General features: G+C 48.7%; 1 protein-coding gene across 1 annotated transcript; it reads right to left on the bottom strand.

Moving 5' to 3' along the window:
• Positions 1-1,903: 1,903 nt before the first annotated feature.
• Positions 1,904-25,706, bottom strand: ASCC2 (activating signal cointegrator 1 complex subunit 2). Its single transcript, XM_021537316.3, has 19 exons — positions 25,644-25,706; positions 23,277-23,372; positions 21,630-21,788; positions 21,120-21,290; positions 19,101-19,230; positions 17,231-17,298; positions 16,686-16,796; positions 15,650-15,762; positions 14,593-14,667; positions 13,951-14,058; positions 12,824-12,892; positions 12,131-12,205; positions 11,545-11,722; positions 10,766-10,980; positions 9,148-9,267; positions 5,340-5,561; positions 3,501-3,609; positions 2,920-2,996; positions 1,904-2,193 (listed from the first exon to the last, which is right to left on the bottom strand). The coding sequence occupies exons 2-19, from the start codon at positions 23,355-23,357 to the stop codon at positions 2,025-2,027; spliced, it is 2,250 nt and encodes a 749-aa protein (XP_021392991.2). The 5' UTR covers positions 23,358-23,372; positions 25,644-25,706; the 3' UTR covers positions 1,904-2,024.
• Between the last annotated feature and the right edge of the window lie 629 nt (positions 25,707-26,335).

Raw genomic sequence — 26,335 nt, 5'->3', positions numbered from 1 at the left:
AGCAGAAGGGATGTCAGGTTTGTGTGTCACACCTGCCTCCAGCCAACTGACCCAAGGGAAGGTGCTGCCAAGGGAGAGGGATCACTCAGTTCCCCCCAGGGGCTGGCTCAGAGGAGTCATGGAATGGTTTGGATGGGAAAGGACCTTAAAGATGATGCAGTTCCTCCTCCCTGAACCTTCTCTTGTCCTGAGCAGAGTCATTCCCTTCTCCCTGAAGAGCCCAGCCCTGCCTGGCCCTGTCAAACACTTTTTCCTACATGGGAGGGGATATTTGGGCATTTCCTGGGGTAATGACTCAGTTGATTCCTCAGCTCTCCAGTGGCTGGAGGCAGATCTGGCTGAGTGACTCCTTCCCACTTTCCCACTCCATCTCTCCCTCCTCAGTCCATTTCCATAAGCAGGAGGAATTTCAGCACAGGCTGAGGCAGAGCCCATCAGAGCAGTGCTCACAGCAGCTTTGTTGGGTTTGCAAACGAGTGCCAGGGGGGTAAAACATTTACTCTGAGAACACAATGAGCACTTAAACACTTGTGCTTGTTTTTGGAGCCAAACCCAAATACAGTCCCAGTCGCAGCTGTGCTTTATGGAAATGGTTAAGAAAAAGGTTTAAGCTCTCCTGGGACAATCCCATCTGAGTGAGTGCCAGCTCCCTGAGCTCTGCTGCTGCTCCACATCAGGCTGAGCAGCTCAGAGAGAGGTGCAGGCTCAGAGCAGCAAGAACCAATGCTGAATACAGGATGAGGGGACAGCACTGCAGTGGGCAGCAGGGAGGAGCTGAAGCCATCAGTGCAGAGAGCAGGAGCTGCAGGAGAGCAGCATTATCCCAGCAGGGGATTTTCCTGGATACAGCATTTGGGGATGCTGCTAAATCTATTCCTTTTTCCATGCCTGTCACTGGGGGGTTTGGGCAGCACTGACAGGCAAAGAAAAATCTCCTTGGAGCACCAGGGCTTCCCCTCATTTCATGGCAGTGGCTGTTCTGCTGCATTTCTGCTGCTCTGCAAACAGCCCCACAGCTCCAGCCACAACACCAGGCACCAAGGTGTGGACCTTACTACCACCCTACTACCACTTTATCACCCCACTGCTTCTGCAGCACTGGGACTGCCCTGGAGTACAACCCACTGCTGGTTTTCCCACTGTGGGAGTGACAGGCACAGGTAAGAAAATGCAGTGTAAGAAAATACAGCGTGGTGGGGAGATGGCACTCAGGACACATTAACCAGTAAATTAACCAAGCAAAGCCTAATTGGATACCAGGAAGTTAATCAATACTGTCTGGGCCTAAAAAATTTACAGTACAGTAAGGGCCTTAAAAAACCAACTAAGACATCTACGTCTTTTATTTGTACCATCTGTTTTCACAGGCCTCACTTGAGGGACAGAAATCCATAAGGTCTTACTCACCTGAACCCCTGTAGGTCTGCTGGCAGTGGGAACAGCCTGAGCCTTTCTGTGCCAGCACAGAGCTGTGTCAGGAGGTTTAGGTGGATATCAGGGAAAGGTTCTTCCCCCAGAGGGTGCTGGGTATGGACTTGAGGCTGCCAGAGCTCAAGGAGCATATGGACAGCGTTGCCAGGGATACCCAGGGTGGGATTGTTGGGGTGTCTGTGCAGGAACAGGAGTGGGACTCATGATCCCTGTGGGTCCCTTCCAACCTGGGACAAGCTATAACTCAAGTTCAGGATAAGGCATTTCCACAGAAGCCATGCTCTCAGAGCTGCCCACTCCAGGGTAGGCAGGAGCCAGTATGAAAATAAAACTCTGTGAATTATAAATAGTACAAAAGGGCAGGAATGGCTGCTGCAGCCTGTCCCATGTATTGGGTGCAGCCATTGGCACATACAGTCAGGGCAGCTCCTTCCCGGGAACAGGCAGCACTCCCACAGGGAATGCAGCTCCCTGCGAGCCCAGTTGTCAGGTATTGCACACAACATCCATCCCCTGAGCAAAGGGAATGCCGAGGAAAGGGATCCTCCTCCTGGGCAGGGCCAGGGGATGGTGCAGCCCCGCCCTGGAGCTGCTCAGGAAGGGATCATGCCCTTGCTGCGCTTCCTGTCGGCCATGGCCCGGCGGTTGTGGTTGGCTCTGGTGCTTTTGTTTGCTTCTTTCTTCCTCCGCTCCTGCTGCGTCTCCCGGTTCTGCCCGTGGCCCTTGGCGTTCCCAACGACGGCAGAGCTGTCGTGCTTGTGCCTGGAGGACGCAGAAAAGGACATCACAACAGGCACGCTGCACTCCTGGGGGTGAAATCCCACATCCCCACAAACACCGGGGTGTGAGGGGCTCATCCCAGGGCTCCCGCGACAGCCCAGGAGCAGCATCAGCCACACCACCACTGTGTCCTTCCACACACTGAGCCCATCAGCTGAAAACAGCTATGAAACTGTCCCAAAATCCCTGTGGGAGCTGTCTCAGCTCTGGGAGCTGTGCTCTCCAAGAGCCTGTCTTCCACAGGGTTTTGCTGCTTGGAGTGACAGGACAAGGGGGAATAGCTTTATGCTGAAAAAGGGGAGATTTAGATTGGGTACTAGAAGGAATTGTTCCCTGGGAGGGTGGGCAGGCCCTGGCACAGGGTGCCCAGAGCAGCTGTGGCTGCCCCTGGATCCCTGGCAGTGCCCAAGGCCAGGTTGGGATACGGCTTGGAGCAGCCTGGGACAGTGGGAGGTGTCCCTGCCCATGGCAGGGGTGGCACTGGATGGTCTTAAGGTCCCTTCCCACCCAAACCACTCCATGATTCCATGCCATGCCTACCCCTATTCAATGGGATAAAACAACCAGCTGTGAAATAAAGGGTGGGTAAGGAAGTTCACCCCACTGTGGTAGGAGCCTGACACGCAGGAATGTCAAGGAGCAGGAACAGCCCCAACAATTCCAGTCAGCAGCAAAACAGCTGCAGAGCCCAAGGAGATCCTTGCTTACCCCTTCCTGGCAAGGAAGGCCTGGCGCCTGGCTTCAGCCCTCTCCCGCAGGACAGCGGGGTCCTGCACAAAGTGATCCTACAAGGAGGCAAGGGAACAGGTCAGAAACCCACCTGCACCATGCAGAAGCCTGGAGGGGAGAGGATTCTGTTGGGAACAGAGTAAATTTCTGGTTCAGTACCTCTGGACCAGTGGGATTGGTGTCAGGGACTCTAAACACAACACCTGGCACAAAACCTGCCTGAAAATCTTCCCATACCATGGCTGCTCCCAGCACATCCGTGGAAACAGAGTGCCAGTGACCCTCAGAGTGCTCTGCTGGCTCTGTCTGTCTCTGGGATAAAGCAGATTAAAGCTCCCCATGGAGCAAATGTCACTGCTCCAGCACAGTTAGGCCAGGAAGCATTGGAGGGCTATCCTTGGGGACACATCACAGCCCAGCAGCCTTTGAACAGCAGCTCAGTCCCTGCTGCTGCTGCTCAAAGATTCCCTCTCTGAAACAGGAAATCTGGTCCACATCACCTGCAGCTGAAGCAGGGAAGAAATATGGTAAATTTTAATACAACTCCAACTAAATGTCACCTTTGTTCTTTCCTTTTCAGCTTCCTCCTCCTCCTCTTCATCTTCTTCCTCTGTCTCCTGTCCTTCTTCCTGTCCTTTAGGTCTCAAGACCTGAGGAATTGTGAATGGCCTGGGAATTAACACACAAATAGTTAGAAAAGAAAACAGCACAACCACAAACATTTCTCTGAACAGCACATCCTTTTTGGTTTGCATTATGTCTTTAAAAAGATGAGACTTTACAGATTTCACGGACTTAATTTTCCTGAACAACAACAACAACAACAAAAAAGCACCAAACAGGAGACCCAGAACTTAATGCCACATTCCTGCAGGCAATTGACAAACACACAGTCTCCACTGGGGAATGTTCACTATGAAATTGTCACTGAAAATAATAATAATAGTTAAAAAAAACCCAACCCTGAAACCTCACAAGGAATTTCTCCACAGAAACAACTGCTTCCTTTGGGAAATGGGCATCCAGACAAAGCCACAAGGCAATATTAAGGAGTATCCTTTGCTAGGCTTTAGCTCAGCAGAGAGGGAGCATATATTGTACAAGACAAATTTGGACAGAACCATTAATGCTCAGCCAGTGCTGTGCTCCAAACCCTCTGACTGGTCAGGGCTATCCAGGGAGCCCCAGTTCCATTGCTGTGCCCCAGTTTCCTACAGGGGGAAAACCCTGGAGAAATTAATCAGGCTTTATGAATCACTCTGAACATGCAGAGCAAAAGGCCTGGGGGTGGAGGAAGAATTTACACATGCCTATAACTCTTCTTTAACATAAATATGTATCTGTGTTCAAATTCCATTGGAATTCAGACCCACCATTCCGCTGCCAAAGAAATAAATGAAAAACCAGAAAAGCCTTTGTTATGTCAAACCAACAGATCCAGTTTTCAGCAGTGACATCCTCTAATTGTTTCTAGGGGCAGTGAAAGAGGGAAAAACACCTGGGTGCCACGTTCTTACAGGCAAAACACAAAAAGGATTTAAATTGAAGCTTCTCAACACTTTAGGAGGGGGGAAAAAGGGACAAAAGAGCCTCAAAGCTTCCATTTGGTTTGAGGTTAGGAATGGTGACATCTTCATAATCCATCAGAATTCAAAAGGCCACTTTCAGAAATGTTAAAGCAGCTTTTAAACCACATGTTTTCTAAAATAAATATTCTCCAGCCTCCATCCCCACTTACCCCTTGCTTCCCAAAAGCTAATTGTGTGCAGTTGTCAGTCATGGTGCAGAGTGCTGTGCAGCTCTTCAGAGACTCAATTCCAGCTGCCAGCATTCAGAGGGGATTGGCAGGGTTGTAAAATTTCCCAAATTTTGAAGTTTTCCTTTGCTAACCAGCCATTTTAGGTTGCCCAGCTCCACTGATTTCCAAGCTGTTTTTCCCTGCTGCAGGGTAGTTTTTCTAAGGAGAAGCACTGCTGAGTACAAGTTTCCACACATGGCAAATTCCCCTCTTGGATTTGCTGACTAGTTGAGGCAATAGCCAAGTGGAAACTGGAGAACATCCTGGGCACACTCTGTGTTCATTTGCAACACATTCCTGAAGTTTAGGAATGGTCTGGCTAAGAATTTAGTTTGTATTTATGTAGAGCCACTTTTCACGGAGGTTCTTTGCCTCAAGAGTGCAATCACCCTCTGTTCAAGGAATAGCCTGCCATGGGAACACTCACTATCCACAGGAGAAGGGAGACCCAAACCTTCCTCCTTGCACATCACAGTGAAAACAGAGAAAGGGGTGGTGTGAAACCCTCGTGGAACAACAGAGCCCAAAGCAGCGTTTCCCAGGCAGAGAATTCCGTGGTGATTTTCCCGTGGCTCCCTCCCTGCCTCCCCTCAGCATTCACCTCCTGGAGATGAGCTCGTCATCCGAGTCAGCGTCGTTAGCGCCCACTTGGTTCCCATCGTAGGTGTCGTCGTACTCGTCCTCGTAGTCCTCGAAGGGCTGGGCTGCTCCCGGCTGCAGGGGCAGCTCCTCCAGCACCACGCTGTACTGGCTGTAGCGCTGCCTCTGCTCGGCCACCAGCCGCTTGTCATTCACCAAGCTCCGGGTCGTGTCCTTCTCCCTCCTGCCCGGCAACGGGAGGAAAAGGCAGGGGTCAAAACCTGCCCTTGAAGCTGCTTTTCCCCCCTGTCAGTCAGTGGAATGTGAAGCAGTGCAAGTCTCGTCCCCAGTGCCACAGGCTCTGCTTACCACACCTATTGGCCTGCTGGTTTATAGACTCGTGGGATGGTTTGGGCAGGAAGGGATCTTAAAGCTCATCTTATTCCACCCTCACTTTCCACTAGCTCAGGATGCTCCAAGTCCTGTCCAACCTGGCCTGGAACACTTCCAAGGATCCAGGAGCAGCCACAGCTGCTCTGGGCACCTGTGCCAGGACCTGCCCACCCTCCCAGGGAACGATTCCTTCCCAATATTCCCTCTCTCCCTGCCCTCTGGCAGTGGGAAGCCATTGCCCCTTTTTCCTGTCACTCCAAGCCCTTGTAAACAGATTCTCTTCCATCTTTCTAGTCAACCCCTTCAGGTCCTGGAAGCCCACAATTAGGTCAACTCAGAGCTTTCTCTTCAGCAATCCCAATTCTCCCAGCCTTTCCACACAGCAGAGCTGCTCCATCCTGCTGATCATCCTGGTGCCTCCTCTGGTCTCACTCCAGCAGCTCCAGCTCCTTCCTGTGCTGGCCCCAGGGCTGGATGGAGTGATCCAGGGTGGGTCATTTGTACCAGAATTGTTTGGCCACTAAAAAAGAGCAGGAATTGTAGACCACCACACTTCAGACAGAGAGGAAGCTTTTACAGGAGGCCAAATGCAATTCTGTTCCAGATGAAACTTGGCCAAGGTGCATGGAGCACAAATGTGAGAGGAAAAGGACACATGTAGACAGAGAGATCCAAAAAATAACCAGGTGAGAATTAGAATAAACACAACTCCCAAGGCAAAGAACAAAACAGTAGAGTCAGTATGATTCAACCTCTTGGAGCACTGCAAGGGCTTGTTTTTAAAATTTAGAAGGCAAGTAAATTATAGTAATTTTAAAGAAGGGAAGACCAAGAAACAGAGGGATTAAAAAGCAGCTGCTGTGTTCTCAAGCTGCACAAGCATAAGCTCTGAAGTCCCATTTTTCAGACCAGCCAAGTATATATTTACAGCAAAGCAACAGGGGATTCCACTGCCCAGCATTCCCAGAACAACCTGCAGCCCCCAGAGTCCAGCAGGACCCAGCACCAGTGGATTATATCAGAAAAAGGACATGTCCAAGGCAGTGGCAGTGACTCAGGAAGGGACAGACTGAGGGGATGTGACCCAGCAGCCCGGATTTTCATTCAGAATCCCAAAACAAAGGAAGTTTAGAGCTGGAGGTGGTTCCCTCCCTGCCGTGACTCACTGCCTGCATTCGGTGGCACAATGCCCTCCCAAGCACGTGGTGAGCTCACACCCACCCCGGGATCCCTGGGATAACACCTCCTGTGGGAATTCAGCTGAGCCCGAACCCAGCACCTGGTAATTGCTTCCTGTCAAGCTGGTCTGATGACTGCAGAGGAGCTGCATGAAATGCTCTGGGCACCAATCCCAGGAAAAACAATGGGATAGCTCCTCTAGTCCCATGGAGCTCCGGAGTCCTGGAGCTCTGGCAGATTCAGCTGACTACCAGGGCTGGACAGGCACAGACAAGTACCATCACTTTTCAGGATCAGCAGAGCCTGTGTTGGCACATTCATTTCCTTGTGTTTGATTCCCTCCTCACCCTGGCAGGATTTCTCTTTCTCAAGGACAGTCTCTACTCCAAACTGCTGATGCTGAGAGTGGCCAGAACAGCCTGCTCTGGCTCTTTAGGCACTATGGTGACACCGGGCTTAGCAACAGCACGCCGAACACAAGAGAATTTGGTGAGCAAAAGGTGCTTAGAAAGAGAAAAAAAAAATTAAATATCTTATATAATTCAAATCCAAAGCAGACCTCAGACTAAGCTTGGAGAACCCTGTTACCCCAAAACTGGGGAAACCCATCAGTGCTGAATATTAAACCCTGGAGATCAGGTACTGCAGCTTTTCCTTGGATTCAGTTGGATATGGTCATCTTTGGGCACTGCTGATCTCCAGGTTTTAAAGTACTCAAACCACAATTAGTATGTCTGGAGTTCTGCAGACTTTTCCCAAATATTCTGAAATGCAAATGACAGTAGGAAGAGCAGCAGCAAGAGGATAATCCCAAGAGGTCACATAACTACAGCAGGAGAGAGGAGAACTTCTCCAAGAGTGCTGGTGCCCCTGGAGGCAATGCCATGGGAGCAGATCCCAGAGCCCAGCTCAGGGATGATTTACAGCTTCCTAAGGCTTCCAAGTGATCTGCAGAGGGAGCTCCGAGCAGGATATTCCAGCCACTGGATGCTCTGTGCTGAACTCAGTGCTTCCTGGCCTTGACCAGCTGCTGCTGCAAGGCTTTGGGAAATAGGGATAACCCAGAACATCTGTGCAAGGCTTTGGGAAACAGGGATAACCAGCAAAGCATTGGGAATCAGGAATAACCCTGCACACCTGTACAATGCACCTGCCTCACAGAGCATGGCATCACCATGAGGAGAAAGGTTCTGCCTGTGAATTCTCAGCTATGGACATAACAAAAGTCATGGCCTTGGCCAGAGAAAAAAGGAATTCCTTGCTTGCTCGACCAAGACAGGATCAGCACTGTGGCACTGCTCTGAGGAGCTGGGCCACTGGACTTGGGAACAAAAGTGGTTTTTTCCTAGAGTTTCATGCAACTTTGCAACCAAAACCTTAACTGGGAGCTCTCAGGTCACGTGGCTCCAACTCCAGCTGGACTTGTAGTTATCTGCTGTATAAATACATCCCAACATTAAGGTCACACTTGGCTGGTTAGAGGAGGTGTTTAAAGTCTAGTAGAAGGTGTCCCTGCCCATGGCAGGGGGTGGAACAAGATGAGCTTTAAGGTTCCTTCCAACCCAAACCATTCCATGATTCTGTAATACATTTTAAAAGAATCTGGAACAAGGGAACCAGCACCACACACCCAGCTAGGCAGAAAGCAAAGTGAAAACTGGTGGGGTTTTGTAGAAATCTCTGCTCATGGCAGGGGGATCCCTGCTCATTGCAGGTAGATTGACTAAATGACCTTTAAAGGGCCCTCCCAACTCAGACTACTCCACGAGTCCAAGTGCCCTTCTGCAGGAAGCTTTACAGCAGTAGGCACAACACCAGCAGTCTAAGGCACTGAATGTTATCAGATGTTGAAGTAGATGGATATTGAATCTTCCCTTGGCTCTAGATCAAATCATTAGTTATTCTCAGGTCTGAGTCACAATCCCAGGCTCAGGGATGGTACTTTTCAAGGTTTGTTGTTCAGTGCAAGTTTAACATTAAGCCCAAGGAGGAAGAGCCTGACATTACAAATGAGCTTGGCAGAGCAATCTCCAGCAGCAGACACAGGAAAGCCAATTAGAAAAAACACTAAGTGAAACCAACCCCCTCATAATATTTCACTATACTTTCCCAGACAAACAGGTGGGAAACATTTTTGATAAGCATTCTCCCCTGCCAAAACATTCCTGCAGGAGGTTTTTAGGAGAGATAAATGTGCAGGTTCCCAGGTGTTTGTTCCTCCTGACAGGCAGAGTTAATGACTGGGAGCCAACACTCACCTCTTGCCTTTCTGGATCCGAGACACATCCACTGCATCCCTACTGAAAACATCAAACTCATCATTCTGGAAAACGTTACAGCGAGAGCTGACCAGAGGGGTAGGGTCTGGCTTCAGCTGTCTGTTAAAAAACAAGGGGAGAGAATAAAAACTAAAGTGAAGTGAGGAAGAGAAATCCTCTCCCTTCCCTAAGCCCTTGGTTTATCCTTTGTCAGTCCCAAAATGATCCCAAGCACACCAAGAAGTGCTGGCTGAGTCACAGGGCACAACCCCTTCCCTTCCCAGCCACACTCTGGCACAAGCACGGCACTTCCCAAAGCTTGGATTTGAGGGGAACCTAAAGCAACTCACAGAAAACCAAGAGAAAATTCTCCTGTTCATTTCAGAGTCTATCAAACCATGCAGGAAAACAGAATATTCAACAGACTGCCTGGTCTCAACACAGTGACTCGGTGAAGACAAACACTAAGTGTGATGAATTACAGGCTGGAAAAAATTCCAATAATTTGTTGCTGCTGATTTCAAGGTATTTATCTCCCTTGTTAAATCTTTCTCAGGGCTCCAGGTTTATGTTTGTTCAACTTGTAAGTCAAAAGACTGTACTTTTGACATTCACTTTGGTGGTGCAGACAGCTCAGCTGGGCAGCTGCAAATGCTGCTGTGCTCCCCTATAAATCAGCAGGGGTCAGAATTCGACATTTCCTATCGAACCAGCAGCTTTGTTTCAAGATGCAAAAGGCAGGAAGAAAAAAAAAAGCAGCTCTATCTTGTGGAACTGCTGGCTTTGCAGAAAAACCAATCCTTCCTAAAGCCCGTCCTGCACCAGTTGTGCCAAAGTCAGCAGATCTGATTGTGGGAACACAAAGATTGTTGCAAAACTAAGATTTTTTTTTTACATCATTTTTCCGATAAAGATGCTTTCCTTTAATGCAACAGTGAGACAGTCTGCCCATAACTCCATGAAATGTGAACAAACAGCACATTCACATCCTGATGCTCTGTCAGGAACTGCTGGTGCAGCACAAATACACACTCACAGCTGCAGACAAACTCCAACAACTCAATCCTGCCACCAGCTATAAACCCTCCTTCCCTTGTCCAATCCAGGAAAGTAGGACAAGCCAGGCAAGTTTGTCAGAGGGAACATAAAAATGGATCTGAATTGTCATATCTTCAGTCACAAAACAGCACCCTGTTAAATAACTATATTTGACCCTGTGGTTGAATTCCAGCTGAATTGGCTCCTCTGAAGATGCCCTTTCCTGCAGGACAGCTGCGATTTTCACAGCTGTGACAACAAACAACACTGCAGCAAAGTAACTTTTGAAGGCATCATATTCTATTGTCCAGCATTCTATTCTATTACGTTCTAGTCCAGTCTAGCATTTCATGTACAAGTGGTTTTGTCTCCTGTCATAAAACACAACACAGCACCTGCTCTACTCTAACACTGAGCAGCAAAGGTCCCACTCTGCAGGGACACAAGGACAGCAGAAAACTGGTGACAGGTGACAATGAGAAGCCTTCACTGCACTTCTCTACCCCAAATATGCAAATTCTTAGAGCTCTACAAGTGTTGAGCCTTCAGTGAGAACAATTAACCAGAGGTTGTCTCACACCTTTCCATCCTTCGGTCCAGCTTATCCAGGTACGGCACCAATTTCTCTTCCAGGATGTTGTTGATCACCTGCTCTGTGTTGTATCCATACTCCTCCAGGCAGGCCAGGATGAATCCCTCTCCAAGATCTGGCAGCAGATCCTTCACTTGGGAGATCAGGGAGTCCAGCTCCACTCCAGACACGCGGGCGATGGGCGCGGCTGCAGCACCAGCACACTGTGGACACCAAACACACCTGGTGGGCACTGGGGAGGCACAGAGCTGAGGGCAGGCAGTGTGCACAGAAACACAGGGAAAGCAGCACTCTGGGCTGTCAGCATTTACACAAGTCCAAGACTGGAGCCAAAAGAGAAATCAGCAGTTTAAAATACACAAGGTTTCCAACACAGATTCGGGCACACATCTACTTTTGCCAGTCCCTGAGTCAGCAAGGACACCCTGGAGAATCCTTCCTCAAATAACAGGCGAGCTCTGCATTTCAAAAATATGCACATGAACTGCAGGGATGAAACAGAGTATTTGAATAATATCCAGCAAGGGAAAACGCAAGCCATGAGAGCTGGAAGCAATTTGCTCAGAGATAACTCAGGATTCAGGTGTAGCTTCATGTCTCATTTCCCAAGGCTGCACGGAGATCCAGTAAAGGTCAGAAATTACACCAAATCTTATGTTGTCCACAAAGCTGAGCAAATCAAGCCTGTCCTCATGGATAGAGGAAGGCCAGAAGAGCAGAGCCCCCAGGAAGAGCAGAGCCCAGTCCCACCACAGAGCTGTACTCACCTCATCCTCCAGGGCACACGCAGCCCCTGGATCCTCCCTGTCCTCAGGGGTGCTCTCCACTATTGCTGAAGCTCCATTGGATGCTGCTGGATCTTTAACAGCTTGTTCTTTTCTCCTGTCTACCCCTTCCCAGGCACTTTCCACTGCTTGGAGGATATAGGCTGTCCTGGTCTCGTCTCTAAGAGCACAGCATTAAGGACATTCCTGGATGCACATGTTCAGGGATCACTCTGAAATAACTACGGGATTGTCAGCAATGTCCAAATTTGTGCCTGCATCAACACTCACAAAACTACGGAATGGTTTGGGTGGGAAGGCACCTTAAAGCTCATCTTGTCCCACCCCCTGCCATGGGCAAGGACAGCTTCTATTAGACCAGGCTGCTGCAAGCCCTGTTCAAGCCTTGGACACTTCCAGGGATGGGGCATCCTCAGATTTCCTCGGCAACAACACCCCCTGTTCTTTTTTATCTGTTAAGGGACAACTTTCCAGTACTCTTTGCCAGTCATGCAGCTTAACCAGAGGCAGAAATGCCACTTGTGTGAAGGAATCCAAGAGCAGGCAGGTGTGCAAAGCCCAAGGATACAGTGCAGAGGATGCCTGTTGGAGCAGACTCACATCATCCTCAACGGGGAACAGCTCGTCGTAGTCACGGAGAAATCTGCAAACACAGGAGCAAGTTTAATCAGTAGAGCTCAATTAATTACCACTACTGTGCCTCTCTGCCTGCCTCAGTGCTCAGGCAGGAACAGAGAGCCTCTCAGCCAATGCTGGATTCCAACCATGCCTGATTTTGGTCCCACTACACCACAGCAATACTCCTCAGGTGTGAGGGCTGGAACCCAGTGCTGCATTACAGGGAAAATCTGCTTTATCATGTGAACGTGCTCAGAATGCCAGCATGGGCAGGAGGACAAGATGGAATTCCAAGTTCTGCCACTTCCTTTGCATCTCCAGCATTCATGTTTAATATTTTTCTGGTCTGGTCAGCCCAGCTGGAAAGCACAGATCTGTAATAACAGACTAACTTGTCAAGGGAGCTAATGGCTAAATTTCCCTTCTCTTTTTTTGAGAGGCTGGATTAAAGGGAGTGAAGAATAGCATTTCTCAGTGTCAGTGTCTGCTGCAGGCTGAAATCCTCTCACTGCACTTCTCCCAGCTACTTACAAGGATTTCTGACTCCCAAATGCCTCGTAATGCTGCCTCAGGCAATTCTGCTGTAAAGAATGGCAGAGGAAGGAGCAGAGTCCCCCTCGGGCCTCTTGCCAGCCAGACTCACCTCCTTTCCTGAAGCACCGAGGTGAAGATCTGCAGAAATTCTTCAATAAATGGCTGAATATTCTCACAGCTGCAAGAAAACACAGCACAGTGAACACTCAGAGGCAAGTCTGCCAACGTTTGGCCCCACCAGCCAAACCACTCACATTTACACACCAAGGGAAAGCCCCATTTGAAAAGAGATTTCAGGCCACATTTGGCTTTCACAGGAGCAAAGAGTCAAATAGAAGCAAGTGGTTTTTAAGGCTTCAGCAAACATTGCAGCACTTAGATCTAAAGCTGTAACACACCTAGAATTACAAGTTTTCAGACAGACTTTATAAATAGTTTGACGCCTCAGATTTGCAGTAAGCAGAAAATGGTGTGCAGAGCCCTTGTAATTGTGCCTTTATGACATCTTGGGATTACACCAGTAAATTTTCCAGGAAGTTTGTGCTCACCTGTGCAAGAACACCTGCCAAGCAAACTCCCATTGCAGCCTCAGTGCCCAAACCCCTGGGTGTTGCTGAGGCTCCAAACCTTGTTCCAAGGCACCTTTGGGTGGGAAGGGACCTTAAAGCCCATCCAGTTCCACCCCCTGCCATGGGCAGGGACACCTTCCACTGTCCCAGATTGCTCCAAGCCCTATCCCACCTGACTTTGGACACTTCCAGGAATGCCCAGCTTCTCTGGGCACTCTGTGCCAGGGCCTCAGCACCCTCCCAAGGAACAATTCCTTCCCAATATTCCATCTAACCCTTCCCTCTGGCAGTGGGAAGCCATTCCCCCTCGTCCTATCACTCCAAGACCCTGTAAACAGTCTCTCTCCATCTGTATTGTTTGGCCCTCCAGGTCCTGGAAGGTCACAATCAGGTCTCAAGGTGTTACACATGATCACACTTTGCATGAGCCACACACTGGAGTCAGAAATCTCACTGGACCCAGCTCACCACAGAGATTCCAACAGCTCCAACTGGAACATTCCTGATACACAGGACAACAGAATTTTACCTTAGCCAAGTCTTTGGCTACAATCCCAACACAAATAGAAGTTTCTGTTCATTTTCTCCAGTAAATTTGTAAATGAGAAAATTTCTCCCACACAGCAATCAAGTAATTGGCGAGTAGCACAGAGCCAAGTGCCAATACCTGCTCTCTAGGATGGGCTGCAGACAGACTTGGTTTACTAGGATGTGAAAAACCTCTATCATCTTCTTTCTGGAGTGCGAAATCCTCCTCCACAAATCAGCAAAAACACTTCAGAGAGAGCAAAAGACACTGTTGGTGTCAGCACAAGAATTTGTAACACACCTTTATGCCAGAATTAATCCTCTAGAAGAAGAATTTCGTTAGGATGATATTCTCCTTCCAGCAAAGACCAGATATTAGACACATTCCATGGTCATTAAGGAAAATCCATGCTCCAAATAAAGCTGGTTTCAATCCCAATTGTCCTGGCAGCTCCCCACATGAGACCCCTGCTGTACCAGCACAGCCTGTGCCTTACAGTGAGACTGAGGTACAGAGAGATATCATTCATGTTCTCACACTTTGTTACAATTTGAATGCACCTCCCATCAAATTCCTTCTTACACACCACTAAAAATGATCCGTCACCCCACTGCCCAGGAAAATTTGCTATTACAGAAGTCATCTCTTCAGAGTGCTTTGAAGCAGCATAAAAAAAGCCAGGCTCCTCAGGGATGGGTAAAGCAGCATGAAGTGAATTTTTAACTAAGCCCTGGGAAATCTCACTGAAGATCCAAAGGAAGCCTTTGCAGGAATTCTCACCTGTTATCTTCATAATGCCTCTTCTTGATTGCAGATTCCAGCTCAGGAATTGCCAGTTCATAAAACGAAGCTAATCTGTACAAAGGGGGAACAAACCTGTATCTGTCAGCTGAGGTTCCAAAACTCATTTGCTAAAAGGCAGAACAAATGGCTGATTTCATTAAACCCTCCTCACGAGCAGGACCCGTGACCATCACCTCATTTTGGTATTTTTGCCCCAGAACACAAGCAAAAACACCACAGAAAAAGAGCAGCACTCTAAGGAAATCACAAAGAGGTCTTTGAAGGGGTAGGAAAGAAAAGCATTTGAGAAGCATCCTGGTGCTGATCAGAACCATCTGCTCAACCCAGAAAAACCCCCAACACAGATCTGCAGCCTGCAAAGACCCAACACTCACAGAATCACAGAAACCTTCATGTTGGAAAAGCCTCCTGAGAGCACTGAATCCAACCATTCCCCAGCACTGCCAAGGCCACCACAGACCATGTCCACAAGTGCCACATTCAGCTGGCTGTTAGATCCCTCCAGGGATGGGGACTCCACCACTGCCCTGGACAGCTGTGCCAAGGCTGGACAGCTCTTTCCATGAGGAAGTGCTCCCTAACACCCAACCTGAACCTCCCCTGGCACAGCTTGAGGCCCTTCCCTCTCATGCCTTGTCACCCCCTCCCAGCCACTCAGCTTTTGTCAAAGCTCACTGATATTCTCTAACATAAAACTTGGGCATAACATCAAAGGCATTTGTTTTCAGACCTTCAAGAACTATTTCTCTGAAATACTTTCTGCTTCCCTTGCTTTGGAACAGCAGGAAGTTCCTTTTGTCCATAGCTGGTCCCTCTCCACCCTTCCACTGTTCACACTGAGTATTGTTCAGCTGACTGGAAATTGTCATGGGTGCCTGGCTCTAGGATCACTCCTAGATAACAGCAGACATAGAAGAGAAAATCCACACTTCCCTCTATCCATGTATTTATTATGCTGCATTCCTGTCAGCACATTAGCACATTCAGTATTTTTACATGACAGGACAAATTCTGTCTGCACTCCAAGACATACCTGTAACAAAACTCATGTTTTTGGAAGGTCTGGCAAGCCAAGGGAAAGACATCAAGAAAGGCCCAGAGAGTTGTGCAGGTGTCACATAAATACAGTACAATGTCCTTCAGCTCCTGAGAGGGAAAGTGCAGTTACTCAGGGAAGAGCCAGGCAAATTTTCCCAGCAGGGACACAGAATATTTGGGCCAGGCCTCCCCATGACTACACATAGTCTGTATCAACCATAAACCTGCTACAGGGTCTGGGGGCAGACACAACATTTCTCCTAGAACTCCTAATGTTTGTTTAAAGATCTATAATGCAATTCCAACTGTCTGCTTTCATTAGAGATCCTGTGAGATTATAAAAACCCTCATCAGATCCTGTCCACACAAAGGACAGTGGCTTTGCCCTCAATACACTCTCCACACATGGAATTCTTTTCATGAAGCACTGCATGGCAGAACCATGGGAATTAAAGGGAACATGGGAAACATGGGAACCAAAGGGATGTTTTCAGCAGTATTGTCCAGTGCATTTCCAAAGCAGCTGAAACAAACTGAATGACACACTAAATGACAGTTTCAAACTATCATTTTTAGTATCAATAAATCATAGTTTGAACTGATAGTTTGGTCCCACACACAAACTGAAAGACTAAGTTTTTGCAGAGGACCACATTTATGGTCTTTGTACAGCCCCCAGCACACAAACACCTCTTAATTAACTTGCAGTTAAATTACACTGTTGTTAAAACACATATTTCTGAAGGAAAAAAAATCAGCTCTTATCACCTCCAGGGTTAGGTGGAGACTTCTGTCAGATACTCTGTTACATTATTTACAAGCTGATTAAGCAAAAAAGTTGCCAGGTTTAAAATTATCCACGATCCAAAGGATGTGGGTGAAACGAATCAGCTCGTGGTGGAAAGGTTTTATCATCATGTCCCAGGACAAAGAGTGCAAGAATGCCACAGAACCATGAGCTGTGGGAGATTTTGGGAACAGAATGATCCTTTGTGGTCTGTTCAGCAGGAGTACAGAGAGTTCAGTCCTACCTGGAGGGGCATGTTCCCTGCAGTCACACTGATTTTCTCTTCCAGTTTCTGGGGCTCAGCAGAGGCCCCTTCACACTGCAAACCACACTTGTGCAAAATATTGTTGAACACCTAAATCAGGAGAACAGGGCAGTGTTAACAGACAGGAGCCAGCAGTGGGACATAGCAGAGAAGTCCAGAAGCTAAAGGAAGGTGGGAGGGAAGAGTCATCACATAATAATTTTAGATAAAGGTTCAAAACCTCCCTGACACACATTAACAAAGTAGGGAAAGGGAGAAACAGCAAAGTCAGGGGAGGCTTAGGCTGGATACTAGGGAAAGTTCTTCCCCCAGAGGGCAGTCAGAGTTCAAGGAGTGTTTAGACAATGAGTGGGACTGTTGGGGTGTCTGTGCAGGGCCAAGGGTTGGGCTTGATGATTCTTGTGGGTCCCTTCCAACTCAGGATATTTCATGATTTCATGAAATGCATTCTGCCCACCTACGATGTTCCCTTTCCATTCTCCAAGCTATGCCACATTTCCAGATGAAAAGCAGGAAAGCAGTACCTGGAGGACAGTGGGCAGAGTTTCATCAAGGTCACTGAAGTAACTGGGCTGCTGAGTGAAGATATTTCCTGAAAAGGGAAAGGAGAGCATTTCCATCAGTTCAGACATTGATGCCAATGAGCAAATTTGCAGCAGAAAATGGTACTTGTGTTATTGCTGACACACCTAGTGACCATGTGGGACACAGCCCACCCTGATTCCTGAGCTCATGCAGAGGCCCTGCTCCCAAAAAGCTGATCCATCAGCTCTCCAATGCCACTGGAGATCCAGCACTGGGAATATGCTCATCAGAGCAGAGCAAATGAGATGTCAGATGATTCACGCTCCAGGGGCTGAATCAATGAATAATGCAAATACTATCACTGAACAACCCCAGCTCCTTTATTTGACAACTGGAGTTGACTTTTAATTACTGATAACAGTTCAGCACACACCAGGAGATGTGCTGCCGAATATTTCTTAAAGGTAATGAGGCTTTAGTAACACCTGCTATTATATTACTAGGACTCCATTATCTTTACAAAATACTCCACTGAGTAATGCCTTACCATAAATCCTCACCAAGCAAGCACTGAGGCTCCTATTTTCCTGGGAATTACTGTTGAGATTATGACAATTAAGAGTTCTCCAGCAAAGACAGAGCCATGAGACAAGTTTCAGATAAATTATACTCTGAGAAGCACCTCAAGTTTATGAAGTTATGAATTACACAGCAGAACTGCTCATGTCATTACTGTCATGACATAATGAAATAATCAGGTGAGCAAATCTTTGGCCCCCTGCATGCAGCATGATTAGGTGGCACTCCAGAGTGTAATTCAAAGTTTCATTACTTAGGTCTCTTTTGTTTTAAAACCCAGATAATCTAAGCTGTGCATCTGAAAGGGAAGTATCTATCTTGCCATGCCTGCTTTCCATCTCTTAGGCTTGACAGAGGAATTTAGAGTAGAAGCTACTGAAAAAGGATAAAAAGATTAAAAATGCAAAGGTTTATCTAAGATTTTCTGGCTGGAAATCTGTCTGCACCACATGATCTCTAACACTTCTCATGTGAGTGAACTTGGAAATGAGACAAAAAATAACTACCAAAGAAATGGAAAACCTTCATCCCATGAGCTCCAGACAAAGTGGGTTAGAATTCAGGAAGAGTTCACTTAATCCAAGGGCAGATATTCTTCCATTCAGGTGATATTAAAGACCACAGGATTGGGAAGGGAGCACAAGATAAATAGACAAGTTAAATCAATATGCTCCATCTCTACTCCTCAGCATCCATGGCTGGATGCTCCTCCCTGTGTACTCACCACTAAGACCGTGTGTACAGACACAGAAATCCAGGGATAAGCACAGCCTGAGCAGGGCTCTGAAGTGTTTGTGGTTTGGAAGCTCTGGATACATCAATGTCTGTACTGAAGTTTCAGGTCCTCCCACTTCCCATAACAGTGATTACCTCACACTGAATGTTTCATTTGGCTCCCAGCTCTGGGAACAACAGCACTCCCAGCTGCACTGTGCCCATCTCCCACCCCTCCTCACCCTTTCCCATCTCTACCAGGATTTTACAGAGCCTCACATTCCACTCACAAGGGCTGAGGACACATTCAATTTGCAAAGGAAACAACGGAGCCTAGGTTTATGTTTAACAACATGAGCTTAGCTCAGGGCAGCAAAGCAGGACATGAAGCTTTCCTTGGAACAAGCAAAGTGCACATGGAAAAAGAAAAGCACAATCTGATCTAGAAATGACAGATCTTAGGTGCTACAGAACAATTAGTTTTCAGAACAGTTCCACTGGTACAAACCCCAGTAAGTCACTTGTCATATAAGCAAAAGTCTAAATATAGCAAGGTGTTCCTTGGTTTTTACTGACCAATCATCTTCTGGAGCAGGAGGCCATTTCCTTTCCCAAAAAGGACACAGAGATCCAGAATCTTGGGGATATCAAACAGGAAGTTATTGTAAATAATTTTTCCAAAGACAGAGGGAGTGATAAAATGATCCTACAAAGATAGAAAAAGAAAAGGAATTTAAAGGATAATCCATATCTTACTCTGCAGTAACTCCAGCATTATAATGGCACCTGTAAAAACATCTCTCAAAGGTGTATTAAGGAATTTACTTTATAGAAGGCAGCAACACTGCTTGAAACAGCTTCTGTTTCTGTTTCATCTATTCCCACATTCCTGTCCCTGCCACACCAGGCACCCCACTGATCCCTTCACCAGCAGGTGAATTAATCTACCTAAAAGTTTTAAAAGAAATCTCCCTACAGGTCCCCAGTTTCCAGCCTGACACCAGAACAGCTCAGCTCAGGAGCACAAATGAGTAACCAGGCACAGGGACAGCCTGAGGTTCTTGTACCCTGGGAGAGCAGAACCCAGCACCAGAGACCACAGAATCAGGGACAAACCCCAGAGCTGCAGCTCTTCATGCTGACTGCTGAACACTGTGCCAAAAACTCATCACACTGAAGGCATTTCTTACAAAATTCTGGATGAGAAAAATTCCATTGTCTGACACTGAGAAACAGGCAGCTGCAATGTGATTTTGGATTTTCAGAAGCCCGGTTTGCCTGTGACAGCAAATGTTTTCAATCCCAGTGAAAGGCAGGGCACATTCTCCCTGCTGAAGCAGAGGGATGGGGCTCAGTGCTGGCCAGATTCCCTTTCCAGAACTCCTGCTGACTCCTGCATGACAATGGACTATTCATTCCCTGCAGATCACTCATCTAGAAAATGGTTTCAAATGCTCGCCTTCCTCTCCAAGTGGTGAGGTTTAATCAGATCCTGCAATGAAAGACACCACAGAGGTGTTGGGTACTTCTGCTGAAGTGGTGCCAGCTGCAGGCTCCAGCATTCCTTCATCCTGCTCCTGTCCCAGTCCTCCACTCCCAGGCCTTTCCTTCAAAACATCCTGAATGTCACCACTGTGATAAGCAAGAGAATCAACACAGCCTAACGCATCATGATCCAGTCCCTGCTGAAACACAAGGTGCCTCACTCATCCTGCCCAGAGGTGAAAATCCCATAGCTCCAGATGGGAGTTGCACTCACACATTTAGTGATGAGGATGCCTTTTAATTACAGAATCTTGGAGTGGTTTGGTTGGGAAGGGACCTTAAAGTCCATCTTGCCAGGGGCAGGGACACCTTCCACTATCCCACGATGCTCCAAGCCCCATCCAGCCTGGCCTTGGACAGTTCCAGGGATCCAGGGGCAGCCACAGCTGCTCTGGGCACCCTGTGCCAGGGCCTCCCCACACTCTCAGAGAATAATTCCTTCCCAATATTCCATCTATCCCTGCCCTCTGAGAGGGTGAACCCCCTTGTCCTGTCCTTCAAGGCCCTTGTCCCACATCCCAGTCCAGATCTCCTGGAGCCCCTTCAGGCACTAGAAAGGGCTGTGAGGTCTCCCTGGAGCCTCCTCTTCTCCAGGCTGAATGCCTGTTGATGCCAAGATAACTGTAATTTAGAGACATTTCACTGTATGTCCAAAACTTGGGGCCAGTTCATGGAGACACAAGTATTAGCAGGAATTTTGTAGTACCACGTGGCCCTGAGGGAGTGAACGGTCAGGAACTGGTGGCCTGAAGAGCCTGTTCCATGTGGCCACACAAAGGCCAATGTGCTCTCTCTCCTCTTACCATGACATATCCAACCACTACACATGGATAACCTGCTATTGCTTGGGAAGGAGGTGCAGGCAATCAACCAAGGAATCACTGCATAGTTTGGATGCCTCAGCTCTGAGTGTTATCATCTCCACACTGAGAACCCAACTGATAAAATCATCAGGGAGAGGAACGTCCTGCCAGAAGGAAAATTATTAATTTCTCTCTTTTTTCCTAAGTCACACAGCCTGGAGCATCTGCAAGGCATAGGAATATTTACCTTGGACTCCTTGTGGGTGGACATCCTGAGGAAGGTGAGGAAGACACTGCGATGGAGGCATTTCTGCAGCTCATGCACCTCTGGGTGGCAATCCCAGAGCATGTCGAACTTGCGAGGTGCAGAGCGGAGGTAGGAATCCAAACACTTCTGCAGGGTCTCATCAAATATCACCTGGCACAAGGAAAGGCAGGAAAATAGGAAGGAGGGAATCTCACACCTTCATACATTGTGCTCCTGAGCGTCCCAGTTAAATTTAAAGCAATCTAAAACACTTAGGCTCCAATGAAAAGGACTCCAATATCCATCAATAAAAGCCAGCTCTTAAAATTCCCAATGGAAAATCCTTAGGGAAATACTTTCTTTGCATTCTAAAGTGCAGAATAGAAATTAAATGTTTCCTGCATGACATAACAAGGATAACCAAATCTTTATGAAAATGATGCAAGGCTTATGGCTTTTACAAGCACCTAGATGTTTACATTGAATCTTCAGATAAAAAGCAATGATTACCTGGCACCAGAATTTGTCATGAGGCAAAGCCAGAAGCCAGTTCAGGTCATCTGCAATGAATTTTGCTCGCTCCAGGAACTCCTCCACCAGAGCAGGGTCTCTGATGGCAGGAGGGGGTTTGTACAGCACAAATGACCGATCTGCTTTAATTTCTGGGTGCTGCAAAAAGCCAAAAAAACGCTGTATTAAAACTCCAGACCAAGTGACAGGAATGTCACCATCTGCTCACTGAATTCCAGGAAACAAAAAGCTACCTTTAAATACAACTTGACATTATAGAATCACAGAATGGTTTGTGTGGGAAGGGATCTTAAAGCTCATCCAGTTCCACCCCTGTCAGAGGCAGGGACACCTTCCACTATCCCCAAGCTCCATCCAGTCTGGCCTTGGGCACTGCCAGGGATCCAGGGGCAGCCACAGCTGCTCTGGGCACCCTGTGCCAGGACCTCTCCACCCTCACAGGGAACAATTCCTTCCCAATATCTAACCCAAATTTCATTTTGAACCAATTACTTCTTGTCTTGTCACTACAGTCTTGATGACAGGAACATTCCCTTTCCTGGTAACTTCCTATTTTCTACCCTTTGAAGGCAGTGGGTTTGTATCCTTCTTTATAAGCAACATTTTCAGATCTTGATAATTTGGCAGTTGCTGCTCCTTGCTTTCTCTTAACCAAAGCCTGACAAAGCAACCCTCCCACGCCATCGAAACAAAGAGCAGGAGCTTCCTGGCATGCCTTTGAACTCTCTCTTTTTCCTCTGAACTGGTTCTTGCACAATACTCCATGAACTCAAACTGACACAACCATCAAAGACACAAACACTTTGCTACCTTTTCCAAAAGTTACTGAACAGGCTTTGCCCAAATACACCCACCCTAAAAGGAGAATTCAGTGAGCAGCAGGTTTGGGCTCTGCCTCATCCCACACGTGTGGTCAGGGTAAAGCTCCTCAGGAATGAGCAGCACTGACAATCCCATTCCTGCAACACACACAAAAGACTCTCTCCAGACCTTACTTCTGGGAGAAAAGGGCTTATGTGGGTTGAATTTTCTGGTTTCATCAAGCTGAAGGCACAAGGGATGAATCCCAGTGCCACAGCTTGGAGCTAAACCTGAGGCAGAGCTTGCAAAAAGTCCCTGAGCATCCCTCCACTGCAGTAGAGGTTACAGATTCAAGAGAGGGAATTGTGCTGGGAAAACACAGTTCACTCCAAATATAAGTTTGGTTCTTGCGTTTTGGTTTTTTTTTTTTTTTAATGGTAGGTAAATGAAATCTCTACTATCTCAACACATTTTAAAAAATTCTTTAACAAGCAGGCTGAGCAAATATTACAGAATCACAAAATACCCTGAGCTGGAGGGACACACAGAATCATCCAGTGCAGCCCCTGCCCTGCTCCAGACCCCCACCAACTCCACCCTGTCCATCCCTGGTGTCCAAAGGCTCCTGGAGCTCTGGCAGCCTCGGGGCCGTGCCCATTCCCTGGGCAGTGCCAGCACCTCTGGGGGAAGAACCTTTCCTGATCTCCAGCCTGACCTGCCCTGGCCCAGCTCCAGCCATTCCTGTCACATATCCCAGACCAAGCCTCCATATAAGACAATTGTTTATTGAAGGTCTGTTTGGCTTTCAGGAAAGCCAGAACTCACCAATGCTGGTAGAGTTCTCAGCTTCCCTGTCTTGGGATCCCTTTCTGTCAGCTGGAGCTCGTCCAGAGGCAACGCTGGCATCCTGGTGGCTTGTTCCTGTCCTCAGCAAACAAAAGCAGCACAGGATGCACTTTACAAGGTCAGTCAGTCAACAGCAGAACAAAAGAGGCTGCAGCCCTGCTGTAACACACACACTCTGGCTGGGAATACATTTATGCCCAGCAATTTATACCCTAAAAACACATATACATCCATCCCACCAAAATGCCAAATTCTGGGGGTACCTGGACATGTATCAGAGGAAATCTGGAATATGGTGCTAAGCTTTCATCCCTGTTCCTTACTGAAAGGCCACAGATATCTCCCATGACAACAAAACGCATTTGGGGGCACTCTTTAATATGGAAATTAGATATTTAAAGGGGGTTGCTGAAGAGCTGTGCTGAACTCTGGCCTTTGCAGCCTCTTTCAACACTTGCAGTGTCTCTCATGACAGCACAAACTGCAAGGACAACCCAAACACAGCCTTGTCTGTGCTTTAAAAGAGTGCTTTTGGTGCCTGTGTGTAGAATCTCACAGCACTCAGCCAGAAAAGGGACACAGGCTGAGCCTACAAAAGCTTTCCCCACTCCTGCCAATTCCCAGAGCTTCATCTTCAACAGCATTTGTTGGCTCATAAATGTTTCAATTAACTTTCTGAAATTAACTATAAGTCAAATATTAGAGTAACTCAGTAGAAAGAATGTTATGGGTGCTGTTAAAAGAGTTCAGACTTACAAAAAATGAAAGTTGCAGGTTAACAGATCCTTTGAATTCTGCAAAATGGTACTAAAAAGTTATGTTCTTATTAAGAAGGTAATACATCTCCTCAGATGCACGTTTACTTGCAGTCACATTGCCTGGGCTGAATAACAATTAAAACAAGAGCAGTGTCTCTAAAGCTGAACAACTCTGACTCAGAAGTGGGGTCATGGTTTAGACAGCAAGCAAAACAATAATATTTTTCATTCCATAAATCTGTCACCTATGGATTTAGGCAAAAATTCTGTAATCTAACATTTTAGAGCTCAATTAAGATAATACAGCAGAGCAACAGCAATACCCACAGCTTAGAAAACTAAAAATAATTCTGTCTTTCCAGAGGAGTTTAAAAATTAGGATGTTGATAGAAGCAACTCTTACTTTATGATGAACAATTTCTTTGGGGGGAAAAAAAAGAAAACACCAAAACTTTTTAGCAGAATAAGCCAAGCTGGTTTTCAGTTCAGTTTTGTCATATATTTAATTTGGCACTTAAAATTTTTAGAGTCATTCTGAAAGCTGCACATAGAAATGTGTGCTTGTAACACAGAAAAACATGCCAAGTGTCTCATTTCAAGCCTGGAAGGCACCAAAATCTCCAGTCCAAGTCAAAAACATCCTAGAAGAGACAGAAGTCCTGCCCAAAAGCTTCTTCAGCTAGAGAAGAGAATAAACCTGAGTATGGGATAACCTCAACAGAGAATTAATCCTGATTATTCTCAGAAGCTTTCCCCCCCCACAAAGAACATTGGTCTAAACCACAAGCCCACGATTAATCTGTCATGCCCTGTGATTTCAGGTACAGTGGAAGAGACAGACAAAGAACATGATTAACCAGGGAAACTTATTTTCCCAGGGAAATTTATTTTCCCAGCGCCAGAAACAATCCCTGCACTGCAATTCCCACTGATGTGCACATCCATGGAGACGTCCAGGGTGAGGTGACACTGCTGAGGATGGAGCAGCCACCACAGCACAGCTGGCACAAGGAATGTTGCAGCATGGATTCATGGAACGGTTTATGTTGGAAGGGACCTTAAAGTTCATCATGTTCCAACCCTCGCCATGGGCAGGGACTATCTTGGGCTGCTCCAAGCCCTGGCCAACCTGGCCTTGGGCACTTCCAGAGATCCAGGGGCAGCCACAGCTGCTCTGGGCACCCTGTGCCACGGCCTACTCACCCTCCCAGGGAACAATTCCCAATTCCCAATCTCCCATCCAGCCCTGCCCTGTGGCACTGGGAAGCCATTCCTTGTGTCCTGTTCCTACATCCCTTGTCCCCAGTCCCTCTCCAGCTCTCCTGGAGCCCCTTTAGGCCCTGGAAGGGCTCTGAGCTCTCCCTGGAGCCTTCTCCTCTCCAGCTAAACACCCCAGCTCTGCCACCTCGGCCCTGCCCCATGGCCAGCCCCAGTTAACCCAACACCGCCGGTGAACCCGGGCCCAGCCGCTCCCGCCGCCCCCGCGGCCACGTCCCCTGCCCGGTCCCCGTCCCTTCGCATCGGGCACTGCCCAGCCTCTGTCGTCCGGCTCCACTCAACCCCGCCACAGCTGCCCGAGCCCCGGTACCGGCACTGCCGAACCACCAGCCCCGCGACGCTTCCGTGGCCAGGCGCTGCTTCCGGCCCCGGCGGAACTCCCGGCCTGGGCGGGGCCCGGGCGGCTCCGCCCCGGCCCGGCTGCGGCCCGGCTGCGGATCGGAGGGGCGGCTCCGGGACCGGCCCGGCCCCGGCCCGGCTGCGGATCGGAGGGGCGGCTCCGCCCCGGCCCGGCCCCGGCCCGCTGCGGATCGGAGGGGCGGCTCCGCCCCGGCCCGGCTCCGCCCCGGCCGCGGATCGGAGGGGCGGCTCCGCCCCGGCCCGGCTCCGGCCCGGCTGCGGATCGGAGGGGCGGCTTCGGGACCGGCCCGGCTCCGGCCCGGCTCCGGCCCGGCTGCGGATCGGAGGGGCGGCTCCGCCCCGGCCCGGCCCCGGCCCGCTGCGGATCGGAGGGGCGGCTCCGCCCCGGCCCGGCTCCGCCCCGGCCGCGGATCGGAGGGGCGGCTCCGCCCCGGCCCGGCTCCGGCCCGGCTGCGGATCGGAGGGGCGGCTTCGGGACCGGCCCGGCTCCGGCCCGGCTCCGGCCCGGCTGCGGATCGGAGGGGCGGCTCCGCCCCGGCCCGGCCCCGGCCCGGCTGCGGATCGGAGGGGCGGCTCCGCCCCGGCCCGGCTGCGGCCCGGCTGCGGATCGGAGGGGCGGCTCCGGGACCGGCCCGGCTCCGG

The sequence above is a fragment of the Lonchura striata genome, chromosome 18, assembly GCF_046129695.1.
Source record: "Lonchura striata isolate bLonStr1 chromosome 18, bLonStr1.mat, whole genome shotgun sequence".
Classification (NCBI taxonomy): domain Eukaryota; kingdom Metazoa; phylum Chordata; class Aves; order Passeriformes; family Estrildidae; genus Lonchura; species Lonchura striata.
The sequence above is the reverse complement of the archived record's forward strand: the minus strand, read 5'-3'. Positions and strand labels throughout refer to the sequence as shown.

Bases quoted from the DNA above. Each gene is read 5' to 3' on its own strand.
- ASCC2 (XM_021537316.3), bottom strand. From the start codon at position 23,357: ATGCCAGCGTTGCCTCTGGACGAGCTCCAGCTGACAGAAAGGGATCCC. The intron at 12,893-13,950 runs GTATTGGCACTT...GTTTTCTTGCAG, and splicing joins CAGCCCATCCTAGAGAGCAG to CTGTGAGAATATTCAGCCAT. The intron at 2,194-2,919 runs GTAAGCAAGGAT...TGCGTCCTCCAG, and splicing joins GCCTTCCTTGCCAGGAAGGG to GCACAAGCACGACAGCTCTG.